This window comes from Pseudonaja textilis, unplaced genomic scaffold, assembly GCF_049901715.1.
Source record: "Pseudonaja textilis isolate UNSWEBS1 unplaced genomic scaffold, rPseTex1.2 PTEXSCF25, whole genome shotgun sequence".
In the NCBI taxonomy this organism is placed as follows: domain Eukaryota; kingdom Metazoa; phylum Chordata; class Lepidosauria; order Squamata; family Elapidae; genus Pseudonaja; species Pseudonaja textilis.
In genome coordinates, this window is record NW_028262874.1 from 231,607 (window position 1) to 251,997 (window position 20,391).

General features: G+C 39.6%; 2 protein-coding genes and 1 long non-coding RNA gene across 5 annotated transcripts in view; 1 reads left to right on the plus strand and 2 right to left on the minus strand.

Annotated features, from left to right (window-relative positions):
• The window catches only part of LOC148123670 (vomeronasal type-2 receptor 26-like), a 211,190-nt gene that overhangs the window by 73,246 nt on the left and 117,553 nt on the right, over positions 1 to 20,391 (minus strand). The window lies entirely within an intron of this gene.
• The window catches only part of LOC148123672 (uncharacterized), a 127,379-nt gene that overhangs the window by 18,385 nt on the left and 88,603 nt on the right, over positions 1 to 20,391 (plus strand). The window lies entirely within an intron of this gene.
• Positions 1 to 20,391, minus strand: part of LOC148123673 (vomeronasal type-2 receptor 26-like) — a 128,075-nt gene that overhangs the window by 5,321 nt on the left and 102,363 nt on the right. For 2 of the 3 annotated variants that reach the window (XM_087919073.1, XM_087919076.1), the window contains 2 exons: positions 13,592 to 14,383; positions 6,077 to 6,289 (listed from right to left, as the gene is read on the minus strand). In XM_087919073.1, the coding sequence (XP_087775199.1) occupies positions 6,077 to 6,289; positions 13,592 to 14,383 (1,005 nt within the window). The remainder of the gene's footprint in view (positions 1 to 6,076; positions 6,290 to 13,591; positions 14,384 to 20,391) is intronic. The other variant, XM_087919075.1, reaches the window with a different exon arrangement.

The following is a 20,391-nucleotide window of genomic DNA, read 5'->3' on the forward strand; positions in this document are numbered from 1 at the left end:
ACCGCACCAGCAGACATGAGAAAAAAAAAAGGCATTGCAATATACGTTAAAGATTATTTGAAAGCAGATTTAGTTTGGTCAGACCCTGAAGGAAGAACTTTGGTTTTACAGATCTGGATTAATGCTATTTCAATTCTATTAGTAGTAATTTATGCCCCGAATGAAGATCAGAAAGAGTTCTTTAAATATTTACATCAAAAAATAATAGGATTTGAAAAAAGGAATATTTGTATTATAGGAGATTTCAACTCTATTGCTGATTATCAAAGGGACCATAGCAATGGGGGGTGGGATAAAAAGGGGGAAAGAGAACTTCCTAAGACATGTAAAGAAATGATGGAGTTAAATTTGGTGGACTTATGGAGAAGACTATACCCTGAGGAAAAACAATTCACATTTTATTCTAACCCGCATCAAATATGAATTGACATGGCATGGATGAATGGGGAAATAGCAAATGAGATAAAAGGAATTGAAATTTTACCGAATGGATGGGCAGACCACAATCCAATTCAAATAATCTGGAAGGGTAGGAAGAAACCAAAGAAAAGATGGACATTAAACACCCAAATAATAAGAGAAAAAGAGTATACTAACAAACTTAAGGAGGAATTAAACTATTTTTTAATGGAAAATGATAATGGTGTAACTTCGAAACAAAACATTTGCAGTACATTGAAGGCAGTAATAAGAGGTATAACAATCTCTTATAATGCTATGAGAAATAAAGAAAAATATGCCCAGCAAAATAAATTACAACAACAAATTAAGGAATTAGAAACTCAATTACAAAAGACCCCTAAAGATCTAAGAGTACAAAATCAGATAATAACTGTTAAACATAATTTGAATTTAATTGAACAAGAGAAAATGATAATAAATTTGAAAATGACTAAACAAACCTACTTTGAGCATGCTAATAAGCCAAGAAGATGGTTATCTTATAAATTAAACAAAAGAAAGAAAAGAGATTGATCTACCGATTAATAGATGGGAAGGGCGACATACAACAAGAGATAGAACAGAAAAAAGACATTGCACATAAATACTTTGAAGAGTTATACAAAAAGGAAGAAATTAATGAGGATAGAATAAGAAATTACTTAGATGAAATGAAAGATAAAGTAATCGGGGAAGAATTGATAGAATTATTAAATAAAGACATTACTTGGTCCAAACTGAAATCAGCAATAGAGAATCAGGGAAATAATAAAGCCCCGGGGCCAGATGGGATCCCGGGAGAGCTATATAAGGCAACTGCAGAAAAAATTGGACCTCTTATGATGGAAGTTTTTAATGATGTCTTCTTGGCAGCCAGAATGGCGGACTCATGGAGGGGAGCATTGATTTTGTTGATCCTGACGGAGGAATCTGATCTTAGATATATTAACAACTACAGACCAATTTCACTCCTAAACACTGACTACAAAATATTCACCTCTATCATAGCTAACAGATTAAAATGAATTTTAAATTTGTATATACATGAAGACCAAAATGGATTTCTCCCGACTAGACAGATAAGGAATAATTTAAGAACAGTAGTAGATGTTTTAGAATTTTATGAAGCCCACCCCGAAAAACAAACTGTACTTATGTTTTTAGATGCAGAAAAGGCATTTGATAATTTAAATTGGCGATTTTTAATTCAAAAAATTTATAATATGAATTTAGACACTAAATTTGAAAACATCATAACAACTATTTATGATACACAACAGGCTAATATCATAATAAACAGGGAATATACTCGCCCAATAAAAATAGAAAAAGGAGTCAGACAAGGTTGCCCACTCTCACCCCTGCTCTTCATATTCTCTTTAGAAACACTATTAACACGAATTGGACAGAACCCAGAGATAAAAGGATTAAAGGTTAAGAAAGAAGAATACAAATTGCAAGCATTTGCCGATGTTATGGTTTTTTTATTGAGGAACCAATAGAAAGAGGACAAAAATTGATAAATGAACTAGAACAATTTGGAGCGGTAGCAGGACTCAAAATTAATAGGAAGAAAACAAAATTAATGACTAAAAATTTAACAGAAAAACAGAAAAAAGATTTAGAAGAAGTTATGGGAATACAGGTGACAAAGAAAGTTAAATATTTAGGAATATGGCTGACACCACATTGCAAGACACTTAAGGAGAATAATTATGACAAACTGTTGCAATAAGTAAAGAAAGATTTAGAATCATGGGGCAGGCTGCAACTTTCATTATTGGGCAGGATTGTTTCTATTAAAATGAAAATTCTTCCAAAATTTTTATACTTATTTCAGATGATTCCAATTAAACTATATAGAATTTTTTTTGAAGAACTTAATAAAATAACTGTTAAATTTATTTGGCAAGGGGAAAAAACCTAGAATAAATTTAAAGGCAATGCAGGATTTGAAGAGCAGGGGAAATTCCAAATTGGGAATTGTATTATATGGCTGCCTCTTTAGTATGATTAAAAGATTGGGTGAACTTAATTAATAAGAGAACATTATTTTTAGAAGGCCACGATTTGCAGAGGGGGTGGCATGCCTTTTTATGGGAGGTAGGGAAAGTTAATCAGACATACTTCCACAGACATTTAATTAGAGATTCATTATTAAGCAATTGGAAAAAAATACGGAAAAAACACTACCTAAAAGTACCAATCTGATTATCGACAATGGAGGCAATGATTCACCCAAACAATTTGGACATTACCAAAATGATTAAATATAAGGATTTATTGGATACACAAGGAAATTTGATATCACAACAAGAGCTGCAAGAGCGGGGGTTTAAAATCGATCAGTGGGTATACCTCCAAATTCATAGTAGATACAAACAGGATAGGAAAGAATTTGGGATTAACAATAAACTCCAGCAATTAGACAAAATTTTACTAGGATCAGACAAGAAAAATATAACTAAAAATTTTATTAGAAGTAGAATTAGAAGAAGAGACAGTTAAAGGGAATATGATAGCCTGGAGTAGGAACGTAGGACAGAGTATCACTTTAATAGAATGGGAAAAGATCTGGAGTAGAAATAATAAGATTACAAAATCAGCAGCATATAAAGAAAACGCCTATAAAATGTTTTACAGATGGTACCTTCCTCCCTCAAGATTAGTGAAGATGCGCCCCAACATGAGTCCGAAATGCTGGAAGTGTAAAAAAAAAAGAAGGAACCTTTTTTCATATGTGGTAAAGAAACCGAAAAATACTGGCAGAGAATTAGAAATTGGTTGGAAGATATAACCAAAGAACAGACTGAGTATAAACCAGAGTCCTTCCTGAAAGGGTTTTTCAATAAACAGCTATCAAAAAAAGTGAAGTACATAACAATACACATATTAACAGCGGCCAGACTAGCTTTTGCTCAATGTTGGAAGCTACCTCATATACCTACAGAACAGATGATAATCCAGAAAATCTCAGACTGTGCAGAAATGGACAAACTAACTTTAGCCTTAAAAAGTAAAGATTCTTCAATATATTATAATAATTGGAATTGCTGGTATAAATGGTTAGAACAAAGACAGATTTTATATCATAAGGCAAAAAAGAATAGGACAAATTTATACGAGTGATATATAAATATACATATGGATAAGGTGTGCGTATATGGCATAAACTAAGAAAAGAAAAGATCTTACAAACTGTCGAAAATGAGAATGTTTTTAAGTGGTTTTTTTCATTTTTTTTCTTTTTCTTTTCTTTTTTGCCCTTCTAGCTGTGTATGTGTTGTTGATTTGTTTTTAATTGTAAAATCAATAAAATTTGTTTTTAAAAAAATACTTTTTATTCTAAATTTGAGATTTATTAATTTTTTACTGTATCAGATTTATTAAAATAGAGATAAACTGTGGAAGAAAGAAACCTCTCACCAATAAATTCTGCAAAGGTTTCTCCTGGATTATCTAAAACATTGAAAATCCACTCCAAAACAGTCTCCAACTTAACATACAAAGGAGAATTTCCTTTCAAATTACAACTGTCAATTTTAAAGGAGATGTTTCTTGTTTATTTGTATATTTATCTGTTCGATTCTGCAGTTCTGCTGAAACAAGGATAAAATGGACTTTTTAGTTTCTAGAATTGTAGTGAGATGAGATGGAGGTGAGGTCATGAGAACTGCCCCTCAGAAAGGATAGCTGAGGCATCTTTTCTTGCAAAAAATGGGACATGAGTCCTGTGCCAGAAGATGGTATTTCTAAAACCCATCTAGAGATCCCAGAAAAGGGCCTTTCTCTGAAGAACTACAATTAGGTGACAGCAACTGGCATGGAAAGAGAGACCCACATTTATTGTCTATGGAGATTCAGGTACCTTTACAAGAGGCAACAGAGCTTCCTTGTTTTCTTTGAAGATGTTTTGCTTCTTGGGTGAGAAGTGAAACATCTTCAAAGAAAAACCAAAAAGTCCAGTTGCCTCTTGAAAAAGCACCTTTGCAACCCACATTTATTATTAGTTCAATCTGGAATCTCCTTTTCACCCAGAGAGGCTGAAGGTAACTGACCACCAAGAAAAACTGTGGCATTCAAGGGGTTTTCAGAGGAAGAGCTCTCCTACAAGCCAAAGGCCCAACGTACATCTTTCAGATTTTCCTTCATTACATTTGCTATCAGGAAGGGCTTTTCTTTGGATCAGAGAAATATTCCGGTACTTCGGTTTTCTCCATCATGAAATTCTATGATACGAGACATTATACAAACAAAACACTCTATTCTAAGCCACCCAGAGTCACTCTGGACAGGGAGGCAGGCAGCAAGCAAGTTTGGAGAAGCTGAATTCTAATTGCAAAGATTCTTTTCCATGAGAACCCACAAGATCTCTTTACTTAAAGATTAACAGAGTTGGAAGGGACCTTGTAGGTCATCTAGTCCAAACCCCCACTGCTGCCCAAGCAGGAGACCGTACAACATATCTGACAGATAGCAGTCCAGTCTCTTCTTGAAAGCCTCCAGTGATGAAGCTCCCACAACTTCCAAAGGCAACTTGTTCCCTTGGTTGATTGTTCTCCCTGTCAGAAAATTTCTCCTTATTTCAGGTTGAATCTCTCCTTGTTCAGGTTCCATCCATTATTATTCCTTATCTGGCCTTCGGGTAGTTTGGAAAATAGTTTGACCCCCTCTTCTCTGGGGCAGCCCCTCAAATATTGGAAGACTGCTATCCTGTCTCCCCTGGTCCTTCTCTTCCCTAGACTAGCCATATGCAGTTCCTGTAATGTTCTTCATATGTTTTATAGTGTGGTGACTAAAACTGGATGCAGTACTCTAGGCGTGGCCTTACTAAGGCTTTATAGAATGGTATTAGTACTTCCCTTGATCTTGATTCTATCCCTCTGTTAATGCAGTTTAGGATTGCATTAGCTTTTTTTGGCTGCCACTGCACACTGTGGGCTCCTATTTAGCTGGTTGACCACTAAGACTCCAAGATCCCTCTCACAGTTACTGCTATTGAGCCTGGTTTCACCCAGTCTATATGTGTCCTTTTGGTTTTTCTTGCCTAAGTGTAGGACTTTACTTTTCTCTACATTGAATTTCATTTTGTTGGATAGGGCCCAGCATTCAAGTCTGTCAAGATCCATCTGGATCTTGAGCCTATCTTCTAGGGTGTTAGCTATTCCTGCCAGCTTAGTGTCATCTGCAAATTTGTAAACTTAATTGGATTCAGTCCAAACTTGAACTCATTTGCTAGTCAACCGAGTTGCCTTCTTTAATATTTGAAGACAAGTAATAAGCAAACTTGAGGCTATCAGCACCACAGTCCACAGCACTTGATGGCTTTATCCCCAGGTTTATGGAGATAATAAATATGGAAGAGACACAAAAGGACCATCATCTATGCCGCAAAGAATCCTCATCCTGGATCCCAGGTTTTCTGAATTAGTTTAGAACATTGTTCCATCTCATAGCATCTGAAGGACACTTTCTTCATTACTACTGAAGCCTTCCAAGCAGTCTAAGGAAACCATAATTCCCCACCACATTCAATTCTCAGTGAAGGTCACCCGCGCTGGTGATTAGGTTTAGCCCAGTGAAAATGGTTCCTAAAGCTTTGGAAAACAGAGAAAATCACCAATATTTCACACACTTTGTTGTGCAACTTTAGCCTTGAAAGAACATCTTGGTTGATATTAAGTCTTCCTCTTTCAAAAGTCCCTGGGATCTGAAAGATGTGATCCATATTGGGGAGCACCTTCCAGGTCCTGATGATTAGATCTCCTGCTATGTCTCCATTTTGGTCCAAGTACAGTTTCCTCGCAGAAAGATTGCAAAACTCATTCTTCATCAGAAAGGGATGAAACTGAAATGGAAACTCCAGGAATGTTAAAAGCCAAAATTCTGCTTTCTTATCTCATGTAGTCTTTTCACATCCATATTTTTTTATATTCATTTGACCTGCAAATATTCTTAGTTGGGAGAACAAGAGTTACCATTATCTTCAAAAGGAAAAAAACCAAAGATTTAGCAAAATATGTTAATCATATATTGATAAAACCAAATTGACAAAATTTGTCAATTATATAAAATAATGTAGAGCTGTCACAACTGAATAAACAACCCAATAATGAGAGTATTTATAGACTCCTTGAAAACAACAGGGTGATTATTAATAAGAATATATTTGTCTAGAAGTAAGTTCCCAGGTAACCTTTGTTGGGTATATGAATACTCCAACTGGTTTGGGTTGAATAAATATGTAAACCTAGGTTTAAGTGTTTGTAGCTTTAAGCACAAGAAACTGCAATGTCATTGTGGGTGCGGTTACAGGCAGCAATAAAGGTAGGAAGGGAAACGTAATAGACCCCGGCTTCTGGATGCACCTGGTTCTGTTCCTGGTCTGCTGCCTGCTGTTTTGGAACGTCTGTCTGCTTACTCTTGGAGGCTACTGTGCCAGATACCATTTCACCTGAACACAAGGACTGTTTGCTTAGTGAGCTGAGGATTCAGCGTTGTCTTTGAGAGAAAGGTATCGGAAGGAGAAGATTTACAAGCAGATAAGAACATTGTACTGACTGTTAATTGACTAGGTAACTGGATGGATATACTGGATAATGACATATGGACTGAATGACACTTCTTAATCTCTGTGTGAATTAAATAACTATTTTAAAACTACAAACAGTGTTTTTGTCTCCAGTGTGTGTATACTCTTGGGCCCAGCCTCTCTCTCATTTGGCTGCCTGGCTTGACTGCTGCTGCATACTCTGCTTGGGGGTTTGGTTATGGGCCCAGCAGTGTGCACAGTCTAACTAACCAGGTTATACCAGTGAGAGTTTTTGGGTGAGTTGCACATTACTGTAAAGACAAACTGTTTGTTGAATAGTTATTTATCTGAAGAACAATGGCACAAGTCAATTTGCCAAGTCTGTCCATGATATCCAGACTAGATGGAACAAACTATGTTTCATGGTCAATGAAATGTAGTTTACTTCTACGAAGAGAAGGTTTGTGGAACATAATTACAAACCCACCAGATGTATCTAATTTAGATCCTACTGTTGAAGAGGATGCAAAAAAGATACAAGAATATGAACGAAAGAATGAGCAGGCTTTATGCATCATAGGACTGACTCTCTCAGACCAGCAACTGATCCATATTCGTGGAGTGGAAAGTGCTTCAGACTGCTGGGAGAGTCTTAGGAAGATTTATGTTCGAGACAGTGTAGGAGCTCATATCAATCTTACACGGAAGCTGTTTAGAACACATCTTGAGAAAAATGAAGACATGTTAACTCATTTAAACTGTATAAAAAGCATTTTTCAAGAATTGCAAGAAAAAGAGCTTATATTTAATGAGTTGCAACAAGTATACATCATACTGTCTTCATTGGATCGAAGCTATGATGATTTTGTAACTGCATTAGAGGTATTGCCAAAAGACAGTTTATCAGTAACTGAGATAACCGGCAGGCTATTAGAAGAAGCCAGAAGGAGGTTTGAACGTGACCAGCTGAGAGAAGATAAGCCTAATAAGGAAGAGAAATTATCTTCAAGGCTTGAAAGAAACCAGCTGTGTAAAGTAAAGCACCCGGAAGAAGAGAATTTATCTTCGACGGCATACACAATTAAAAAGTGTTTTAATTGTGGAGGCAGAGGACATTTGGCAAGATTCTGCAGAAAAGGAAAAAGCCAGAATGTTAGGAAGCCAAAGAAATCCTTTGAGCTAGCCACGTTTAACAATTGTGATGTGAAGAGTGATTTATGGGTGGTGGATAGTGGAGCATCCCACTGCATCACGAGAGATAAGACAAAGTTTATAAAAATGTCTACAAGCTCTCAGCATATATCACTCGCGAATGGCTGGCACCTCAAGGCCAAGGGTGAAGGTATTGCATATTGTCCATGTTTAAACCAGAATATAAACATGTTGTATGTACCACAGTTAAAAATGAACTTACTTTCTGTAAGAGTATTAGATAAACTAGGTTATGTGGTTACATTTAAGAATAATAAGTGCATACTGGAAAAAGATAACAAAAAGGTAACTGCAGCTTTAAATGGAGCATTGTATGTCTTACATGATAGTAAGAAAGGGGAGGCACAGACTGTATTTAATAATATAAAGCCTCATAATGAATGTATCCATTTATTGCATAGGCGTTTGGGGCATGTAAATTTTAAAATGCTAAAACGTACAGTAGAGTTATCTGAAGGAATAAGGTTAAAACCCTGTGATAAGTATTTGCGTTGTAATGTCTGTTGTGAAGATGAGAGTAAAATAATGCCTGCAAATAGGCTAAATGGTTTCAAAACTAAAGAACCATTAGAAGTAGTATTTGCAGACATTATAGGTCCAAAGAAACCTAGTATGGGGGGTGCTCGGTATGTACTGAGCATTATGGACCATTACTCTAGATATGGGTTTTGCTACCTAATGAAGAGCAAAACTGAAACATATCAACATTTCTTCAACTGGTTAAAGTTTGCAGAAAGAAAAACCAAACGGCAACTGATAACCTTGGTGACAGATAATGGTACGGAATTTGTTAACAGCAAATTCCAGAATAGATTAAAGGTAGCTGGAATAGAGCATAAGAAATCTGCACCATACAGACCACAACACAACGCATATATAGAAAGAAGAGGCCAAACACTACAGGCAATGGTTAGAACAATGTTAACTGATTCTGGGTTACCTGATTCTTTGTGGGGGGAGGCCACAATGTGTGCTAATCATTTATTAAATAATGTTGTTAACTCAACTACTGGTGAAATACCATTCACCATGTGGCATGGCAGGAAGCCTGATTTGAGTTACCTGCACACATTTGGTGCACCAGCATGGGTGCATATCCCTACACAACTCAGGCGTAAAGGGCAACACAGAGCTAAACAATTTTTCTTCGTTGGTTACGAAGCTAACCATAGGGCATATAGATTTTGGGAGAAAGGCGCATCTAGGGTGTTATGTAGTGCCAATGCCCAATTTCTAGAGCATGTAGGATGGGATAAGTTAGAGCAGGATAATAATAACGAGGTGATTATTGAATCATATAGAAATCCCATTAAGTATCCCTGTAACTTTAAGAAAGAAGTACAGCAAGAAGTACAGGAAGAATTAGAGCCCCTAGAGGAAGAAATAGTTGAAGATGAGGAACAGGTAGTAACTCAACCAAGCCCAATAATACCCAGAAGGACTACACGTATTTCTAGACCGCCTGATAGATACCAGGCTAACACAGTGTGCCAGGAAAATAGAATCCCAAATACTGTGGATGAGATAAAAAGATATCCTTCTAAAGAGAAAGAAGATTGGTATGCAGCTATCAATAAAGAATTGAAATCCTTGAAGGATATGAAGGTATATGAAAATGTGAGATTACCTGTAGATATAAAACCCATTGGCTGCAAATGGATTTTTAAAATAAAAACAGACAAGGATGGAAACATAATCCATAAGGCAAGATTAGTAGCCCAAGGTTTTAGACAAAGTGCAAAAGACTATGATGAAGTATTTGCACCTAGTCTTAAAGCAGCAACTTTAAGGGCAGCCTTAGTGTGGGCAGCAAGCAAGAAATATATAGTTAACCATTTGGATGTGGAAACTGCTTACTTGCATGCTCCACTAAGACATACTGTGTATATGAAAAGGCCTAATGGATTTAAAGGCAATAATATTAATGATTGTTGGTTGTTAAAAAAGAGCCTTTATGGTCTTAAACAATCGGGCTATGAATGGAACCAGTATATTGTAAAGGAACTGAACAATATAGGGTTTAAAGCTGGTTTAGCCGACCCATGTCTATTTAAGAGGGAAAAGAATGGGAAAGTATCATTATTATTGTTGTTTACTGATGATATTGCTCTGATAACTAAGACTAATGATGAAGCAAATGAAATAATAACATCATTAGCCAAGAAGATAAAAATCAAGCAATTAGGGGAGATAAAGAGATATCTAGGTTTAAATATAGTGAAAACACAGAAAGGTTATAAGATATCTCAGGAAGATAAGATATCTAAATTGCTAATAGATTATAAAATGGAACTTTGTAAGCCTGCAAAGACTCCAATGAGTCAGGATATTTGCAAAATGGATACACAAAATCCCAAGTGTGATAAGAAACTGTATCAATCTTTGATTGGTAGCTTATCATATATTAGCAATTGGTCAAGGCCAGACATTGTTTTTAGTATTAATCAGCTGGCTCGACACAATAATGATCCGCTTCAATGTCACTGGATAGCATTGAAGAGAATCCTAAGATATCTTAAAGGAACATTACACTATGCACTGTATTTAGAACCAAAGGGTGATCTCATATTGAGTGCTTATGCAGATGCTAGTTTTGCAGCTGAAAGAGATACTAGAAAGTCGACTTCAGGAACAGCCATAATGCTGGGTAAGACATTAATAGGTTGGAAGTCAATTAGACAACAGCATATAAGTTTGTCTACTATGGAGGCAGAATTCTCCTGTTTATCTTTATTGTGTACTGAGTTAATTATGTACAAACAAATGTTGAAGGATATGGGTATAACGGTAAATTACCCTATAGTTGTACATGAGGATAATCAGGCAGCAATTCAAATGGCCACTAATATTGCAGTTAAAACGAGAAGTAAACATACAGATTTGAGGTATCTTAATGTAAGACAGTCTGTAAAGAGTAAATTGATACAGTTGGAGTACTGCATGTCGGAGGACAATATTGCTGATCATTTTACTAAAGCCCAAGGTGCCATTAAGCATCTAGAGAGTTGTGAAAAATATGGGTTTAGAATGTAAAGGTTATATATTTATATCACCCAAAAGGGGAGAATGTTGGGTATATGAATACTCCAACTGGTTTGGGTTGAATAAATATGTAAACCTAGGTTTAAGTGTTTGTAGCTTTAAGCACAAGAAACTGCAATGTCATTGTGGGTGCGGTTACAGGCAGCAATAAAGGTAGGAAGGGAAACGAAATAGACCCCGGCTTCTGGATGCACCTGGTTCTGTTCCTGGTCTGCTGCCTGCTGTTTTGGAACGTCTGTCTGCTTACTCTTGGAGGCTACTCTGCCAGATACCATTTCACCTGAACACAAGGACTGTTTGCTTAGTGAGCTGAGGATTCAGCGTTGTCTTTGAGAGAAAGGTATCGGAAGGAGAAGATTTACAAGCAGATAAGAACATTGTACTGACTGTTAATTGACTAGGTAACTGGATGGATATACTGGATAATGACATATGGACTGAATGACACTTCTTAATCTCTGTGTGAATTAAATAACTATTTTAAAACTACAAACAGTGTTTTTGTCTCCAGTGTGTGTATACTCTTGGGCCCAGCCTCTCTCTCATTTGGCTGCCTGGCTTGACTGCTGCTGCATACTCTGCTTGGGGGTTTGTCCCCAAACACTAACAACCTTCTCCCAGGTAAACAGGCAGGACACCTGAGTTAATTCTCATTTATTTTAACGCTATTTTAGTGGAACGTTGAAGTCTGAAAGCACAAATCCCACCATCACCACCACACACACTATTTCTGCAGCCTGAAAAATCAGACAGGATCCTTTCTGGGTTTCTTTCTCTGCCTGTTATGCAGCTGAAGGCTCTCCTGCCTCCTATGTACAGAATACTAAATAACCGAGCTGGAAGGGACCCTGGAGGTCTTCTAGTCCACCCCGCTGCTCAAGCAGTAGACCCTATACCATTTCAGACAAGTGGCTGTCCAATCTCTCTTTAAAAATCTGATTATTTCTAGCCAGCATGTTTTCCTCCATCCCCAAGGTCATCTCCACATATCATTAGACTTTGTTAGTAGACTGTGGGAATGTTTTTGATATAACTTGATTTCATCAAAGGATTAACAAACATCTTCATGAAATCATGATCAGAATCCAAGTTAATTGAGGGTCAGTAGAAGTTATAATTAAGTGGGAAAAGAATATCTTAAAATTTTTACTCAAATAAATTTCACTGTTCCTCATAGAATTGGGGAGATATGAACAAAAATTAATCCCTGCTTATCTATTCTTCAATATATTCATTAACACAGGCAGATTGAATTGATAAATCATGATATTTTGACACATGATTTATTCCAATTCTTAGATAAAGCTACTTAGCTCACTTTTTAAAAACTCCTAGCTTCAACAAGACATTAAAAAGAAAAAGTGCATTAAAAAAGATTTAGTCTCTTTCTTGTTTCTTTTGCTTTTTTAATGTTTTAGTGGTTTGTTTTTGAACTTTCTTAGAAATAAAATAAAGTGAAAAGAAAAACATTCCCAGCTTCCAGGAAAAAAATATAATTTCTCAATGATGAAAGGTGTATAAATTAAATCCAGTAGAAAAATATCTGAAAAATACATTTCGCAATTTGGACTTAATAAATGAAGGTATCTCATATAAGAGCAGATGGATGAGAACTCTATCATGTAGATCTATCATCAAGGCTTCATTTGTACTTGTTGACATTATTAATGTATATTTGTCATTGATTGTAGTAAATTGGTGGCAGTAACTAATTTATTAGATGAATAATCATATAATTAACCTGATAATTACAGGGAGAAAAGCTAAAAATCAGAAGGAGTCTGGAGCACCTTTTCCAACTGACACAATCTCTTGGTTGGAGAAGGGAGGATACAGCCCTCTTCCCATCACGGACACACGTTACACACGAGCGCAAGTTCTGCTCACTATTATTCCAGAGTGTCAGACATGAAAACATGAATTCAGTGACAAGAGAGGAGAGTCTGGCTGAATGAGAGGAAACACATCCTAAAAAGAGGAACTGTTTTTAGAGCTGAGCCAGTGAATGAGAGGTCAGTCTCCTCTTCTCTGGTTGATTGGGATTCCTGCAGAGAGGAGGGGTTGGGTTAGATAATCTCAGGGGCTCCCTCAGATTTATGAAGGTAAGAAATCTACACAATCTAATCATAAACCCAGAAAGATAGCAATTTATTTAAAATGCACCCATCTTTTTTAAAATTAGCAGTTTTTAATATCAGAATACTGTATATCTGTCATGGCGCTTTCTCTTAGGAACATAATCCTCTGACATGAATGATTAAATTGGCCAAAGCTATTGCCCTCAGAAGGTTCTTCCGCATCTCCTTTGGGTACTTTCAAAAAGGTTACTAACTTTGAGGGATCCTTGTTGTCAGGACCTCTTACCTGCCATGGCTGCAGCCTCCAACCTTCCAGCCTCTCTTGGACCTCCTTGCTTTTCCTCCTCCTCGATCTGGAGGAATAGGCAGCATTCAAGGACTGGGCCAGAGTCTGAATGATACTGTACAAATGGGCATAATTTTCAATTCTCATCCTGTTCCTTTTCTGCTGGGTGTCCAGTGGGGCTTTTTGGGTGCATCTTCTGCGGCCTTTGACAGAAAAGACCTGCTTGGAAAGGGAACAGTGGAAATAATGATCTTCAACCTGGGGTTCCAAAAATAAATTGGGTTCAAATGATATCTGCTTAGGTTTCCTCCCCAAACCAAATGTCCAAATACTATGGATAAATTTGAGAAGTTTGTGCCTTCTAATTGTGAAATGGCCCAAGACTGTCAAGATCCAGATTTTCCCTTCAATGGGTCCTGGCAAACGCCTGAGTGCTAAATGGAAAGGAAGAATTGTGGCCCAAAGGGAATCATATTCTACGAAGTGAACAAAGATGTTGACTTGTCTCCACTTAGAGAGGGCCTCCCTGAGGGATGCTGTATGACCAGTTGTTGAGAACTGTTGTGTTATAACAACACAAATTCCATTCTGGACAAGCATAGGAGGGAAAGCCTTCATGAAATGTGCTCCCTCCTCTGTGCCTGAAGCAAAGAGACCAATCAAGGTCCATCTGAAGTGAAGCAGCAGCTGGACAATTCCTGGGTACTGGAATGCTTGTGTGGGGAGCAATGGGTGGAAAAAGGGGAATTTGCTTTTATCACTCAGAGTCTCTGAAATGGGTTCAACACTGATCTGAAAAAGCAATGAAAAATGCTGTGTTATATTTGGGGTCAGATCAAATCCAAATATTCATTTTTAATAGCTCCTTATTAGTTCTCACAGACATATTTGAATGATTTATTGTTGACTTCCCACGAAGTCATATCAAACTGCATAATGCAGAACACAGAACATTAATAAATCTGTGTATAAAAACAGAATGCAAGAATAAATTTAGTAAGAAAGAATAAGAATAAAGAATATAAATCATTTCTGTATCACCCATACAATTTACCATAAACACACCCACACATCCAGATCTCAACTTAACCGTTTTGCTCAAATAATGAGCTGTATTATGTGTATTTTTTAAAATTGTGTTGGGCCAGAATATGCTGTCTGTTATTTTTATTCCAATAGGGTCATTTGTGTGATGTTCAGGCCAAGATACTGATCTCTCCCTACCTCTCTCTCCTAGACAATTGACGTTCCAGTAATAGATGTGTTCTCCAGTTGTACAAGAGAAAGGGAGAACACCTCTCCTAATATAACTTATCAGTTGTACAATTTGTTAGATCTGGGAGGATGGTTCAGAAACAGAGGCAAGACTCAGATAACAACAACAGCTCTTTATTAGTGACTTCAGATATGAGCAAAGAATCCCAGCCGCAGCAGCCCCTTATATAGGGCTGGCTGCGGCTAGGCAGCCAATGAAAGCGATTTGAGTTTGCCGCTCTTGCCAGGGCCAATCACGGCAGCCCATTTACTAGCCAATCGGATCAATCTGCGGTGACCAACCACGATCTGCTATTCGCGGGCCAATCAGAGTTGCAGGCTTTTGAGCCTGCTAGTCCAGAACACCCCTCCCCTCTCGGTTCCGTTTAAGGGGTGGAGTTTATATAGTCTCACAGGTAGGCAGGTCTTTGCACCTGTCTACCCGACTTACGCAATTCCAATTGTCCATGTTCAAATTCGGGTTCAGATGGACTGTTTGCTGGATCTAGCAGGAACGGTGAACCGGTGCCTTGGTTGGGGCTCTCCTCTGATGCCCCCGGGGTGATTGAGTCCTCAGCTTCGTTGCTACTGTTATGGCTCCCTGGGCTCGCTGAACCTGCTTGGCTGCTTCTTCTTGGTGAAGTGTTCATTTGCCCAGGTTCAACTACAGCTGGTGAGTATTGCAAGCTATGGTGTGGTGATCTCGGTATTAGTTCTGAATAAACAGGTGTTGGTTCTATTTCAGGGCTCACCGCTTCCCCTCCTCCCATGGTGTCGAGGTTGGGGTCAGGGATGGAAGTTGTGGTCAGTCTGGAGCATAGCTGGTCAATATGGCATTTCCATGCTCTGCCATCAGTGGTCAGTAGACGGTAGGAGCGGAGACCCGTGACTTGAGTTATTTGGGCAGGAATCCAGAGGGGATCCCCAGAAATTTTTTTTGCAAATACAAGGTCTCCTACCCTAAAGGCGCGATGTTTGCTGCTGGAACCCAGGGGCTTTTCCAGGGTGTAGGCAGGGTGCAAGCAGTCTAGAGGCAATCTGAGTTTCCTGGCCATCAGGAGTTCAGCTGGGCTCTTGTTAGTCGTGCTGTTAGGCATGATGTGTTGAAGAAGCAGCATTCTAGTGACTTTATTGTGGATATTACCTTGTTCCATTTTCTGTGTGAACTGAACTATTCGTTCAGCCCTACCATTCGCCGCTGGATGGGCTGGCAATGTGAGTGCATATCAGATGCCCCATTCATCTAGGTATTGTTCAAAGGCTAAGGAAGTAAATTGGGGCCCATTGTCAGAAACCAGGACATCAGGTAGGCCGTGTGTGGCAAAGAGTCTCTTCAATTTCTTGATGACTGCCTCTGTAGTGGTTGTTTTCATCTTATTGACCTCGAGCCAGTTAGAATATGTATCTACAGTTATTAGGAAAGTGTGGCCTCTAGTGGGTCCCGCAAAGTCAATATGAATGCGTGACCAAGGCCCCCTGGGTGTTTCGATTCTGCTGGTGGAGCTTTTGGTGGGGCTGACTGGTTTTCCTGGCATCTGTTACAAGAGGCGACCCAGGATTCAATTTGTTTGTCCATACCTGGCCACCAGGCGTAACTTCTTGCCAGTACTTTCATACGAACGATGCCCGGGTGTCCATCGTGTAGCATTTGCAGGACTTTTTTTTGTAGTTCAGTTGGTATGACGACTCGGTCTCCCCATAAAACACACCCTCTTTGTGAGAAAAGTTCGGTCTGTTTTTAAATGGCTTAAAGGTTTCCTTGGGTTCGTATTCTGGCCATCCCCTCTCCACCCAGCCAAGAACTTGTGCCAAACAAGAGTCTCTTTTGGTTTCAAAGGCAATGTCCTGGGCCGTTAGTGGAGGTGAGGGAATTGTCTCGATTTGTAGTACTGGAAGCGTGGGAGCTGGGTCTTCCTGTGGCTCGGGTAGTGGCAAGTGGCTCAAAGCATCTGCGTGAGGAATGGATTTCCCCAGGCAATATTTTAGTTGATAGTCGTAGGCAGCTAGGAATTCCGACCATCACGTCATTCTGGGGGAGAGAATGTGTGGGGTAGGTTTGTCACCCTCCAGAATGCCAAGTAATGGCTTATGATCCGTGATAATACAAAATGGTCTCCCATATACATATTCATGAAACCTTTTAATCGCAGAGACAATAGCAAGGGCTTCCTTATCTAGGTGGCTATAGTTTCTTTCTGTTTTTGACAAAGTTCTTGAAAAAAATGCAATTGGTGCCTCTGAGCCATTTGGTAGGACATGGCTCAGGATGGCCCCCACCCCAAATGGTGAGGCATCACAAGTAACAGTCAAGAGGAGTGTCTCGTTATATTGAATTAACACTGCATCAGAGGTAAGGAGGTCTTTTACTTGCTTGGAAGGCATGTTCCTCCCGACGTCCCCAAATCCAGGAGGCCCTTTTATCGAGTAGTCTATGAAGGGGCTCAGCAACAGTCGCCTTCTGGGGTAGGAAAATGTTATAAAAGTTAATAAGTCCCAGGAAGGCTTGGAGGTCAGTTTTGTTTTTAGGCCTTGGGGCATTTTTGATAGCTGCCAATTTCTTTTCTGTAGGGTGGATTCCTTGTTTGTCAAGAAGGTAGCCAAGAAACTCAATCCTTTCTGTGCATAGCTGGCACTTTTCCTTCTTAACCTTGAGGCCAGCATCTTTGAACCTCTGTAGGACTGTTCTGAGGCGTTTCTCTAATTGACTTTTTGTTGGGGCTGCTATTAGTACGTCATCAAAATAGGGCACGACCCCTTTTATGCCTTGTAATAGTCTCTCCATCAGGCTTTGAAAGATGCCTGGGGCTACGCTTACTCCAAACTGGAGCCTGTTGCATTTGAATGCACCACGATGTGTGACTATAGTTTGGGCTTCTGCAGTTTTGGAATCAACTGGCAGCTGTTGATACGCTTGGGCCAGATCTAATTTTGCGAATATTCTGCCACCCCCAAGTGAATGCAGGAGATGCTGAATGACTGGTACCGGATAGGTGCTCTGCTGCAGCATGTGATTGAGGGTGGCCTTGTAGTCACCACAGATTCTCAAGGACCCGTCAGGCTTTATGGGGGTGACAATTGGTGTCTCCCATCGGGCATGATCACTGGGCTCTAACATGCCTTGTGCAATTAATTTGTCCAGTTGCTCATCAATTTTGGGTTTGAGAGCAAAGGGAACTCGGCGTGGCTTTAGGTGAATGGGCGCAATGTCGGGGCGAAGATTAAACAAAATAGGGGACCCCTTGTACTTGCCTAAGTTTTCGCTGAACACTTCTTGGAAATTGTGGACGAGGGCTGCCTCCCAGTCATCGTCTTCAGTATGATGGATGCCAGCCATTCTGATTCCTAATGGCACGAACCACTGAAGGCCCAATAGACTTGGCCAGTCTCTATCTACAATGGTGAGTGGTAGAATTGCATTATGTCCTTTGAAAGAGACCTGGAAATGGCGGGTACCTGCAACTGGAATCGGGTTGCCTTGATAATCTTTCAGTATGAGTCTCTGACTGCTGAGGTCTTGGCGTTGGATGTTGGGAATCAGTTGCTTGAGCGTTTTCCAGGATACCATGGATAGTGAGGACCCAGAGTCGACTTCCATGATGCAAGGTTTATTTTCAATGGTGACCTTTACATGGATTTTTTTAGCGTCAAGCGATGAAGCGTGGCCGATGGTGATGGTTTGATGAGCCTCCTCTCGTCTGGGTGTGCCGTTAAACCTTCGGGGTCTGCTGTACTGGTTCCACTGGTTGCTAGGGTGGTCCCTCTGTGTGGTGGAGTTGCCATCATTCCTTTTTGGGCTGCTCCATCTCCATCTGGGGCTGGAATTTCTTTTGTTTCGGCATACTTTAGCAATATGCCCTCGTTTTTCGCAAAAACGACACATGGCGTCTAAGAATCTGCATTTGGATCGAGGATGGTTTCCCCTGCATCCGGTGCATTGGTAGTTGGGTTTACGACCCCGCTGGTCTCGTTGATCACGTTCTGACCGGAGTCTGTGGACTTCTTCCTCCTCGCTGTCTGAGGATGACTCGATATCTTCATGATGGGTGGTCGATGTGTACTTGTCTGAAGGTTTCCCAGCATCATTGGTGGGTTGGCGGTTGATTCCGCTGGTTCGGCGCATTTGTGCTGCTGATTTATGAGTGGCTTCAGCTGCGGTGGTGTCTGCTATGGAATCTGCAAGCGAGATGCCTCCCTTGGCCATGATCTTGCTCTGGACAGTTGGATCTCTAAAGCCAAGGATGATTCGGTCTCTCATGGCTTCTTCGAGGTTGGCAAAGCCACATAAACCACCCAGGTTCCTCAGGTCTGCCACGAAATCCCCAATGCTCTCACCTTCACGCTGGTCCCTCTGATAGAACTCGTGTCCGCGAATGAGAGTTGGTACTGCTGGGGTGTAATGGTTGTGCAGGATGGGAGCAAGGGTGTTCCTATCCATCGTTTTAACTTCAGCTGGTTTCGCTAAGGCTTTAGCCATCTTAAAAAAGGCTGGTCCACAATGGGTTAGAAAAACGGCTCGTTTCTTGCTGGGTGTGGCATCTTTGAGGTTGTTGGACTCTAGGAACATTTGGAATCTGTCCATATATGAGTCCCAGTCCTTGCTAGCTGGATTGAATGGGGCGGGTGGTATAGCGCTGCTGGCCATGTTGCCATCGTTGTGCTCTGTCAGCCACGTGTTCCTTCAGCTAGCTCAGTTCTAGTAGACTTTGTTGCGTCCGCATCCCATCCTCATCACCAATGTTAGATCTGGGAGGATGGTTCAGAAACAGAGGCAAGACTCAGATAACAACAACAGCTCTTTATTAGTGACTTCAGATCTGAGGAAAGAATCCCAGCTGCAGCAGCCCCTTATATAGGGCTTGCTGTGGCTAGGCAGCCAATGAAAGCGATTTGAGTTTGCCGCTCTTGGCAGGGCCAATCGCGGCAGCCCATTTACTAGCCAATCGGATCAGTCTGCGGTGACCAATCACGATCTGCTATTCGCGGGCCAATCAGAGTTGCAGGCTTTGGAGCCTGCTAGTCCGGAACACAATTCATGTTGTCTTTAACTGAAATTTTACAGTCCTAACACGGAGAATTTTGGGAGTCTCTCAGATTCCATAATTTTAATTGTGTATGAATAATTATATACATTCATTTTAGATAAATTGCATAAATTCCCAGTTCAGTTCTGAGGGAAGCAGCTTCATCCTTAAGCTACTTCTCAGATGCTGTCATTGGGTTTGTTCCAGTAGTGATGTGTATTAAGCCCCAAATTTCAGTTTGATATAAGGGCTTGGGATAAGTTTGGCATTATATACTTTAATAAACGGAAAGAAAACTGGATAGTTATGTGTTTTTTTAAGCACTAAATTCATTTGTGCCCTTTTTCTAAGTGGCTACTTTGATGATGTGGGAAGCAATATCCAGTCTCAGTGAAAATTATTCCAGGTAAGGAAAGGTGTTACTGGCTCTGTTGGCTTACAATCAAATAGGCATCTATGGCTATGATGTTGCTTTTGAAAGACTATAACTTTTGATTTTGATTTATCAATAATCATTGAATGATT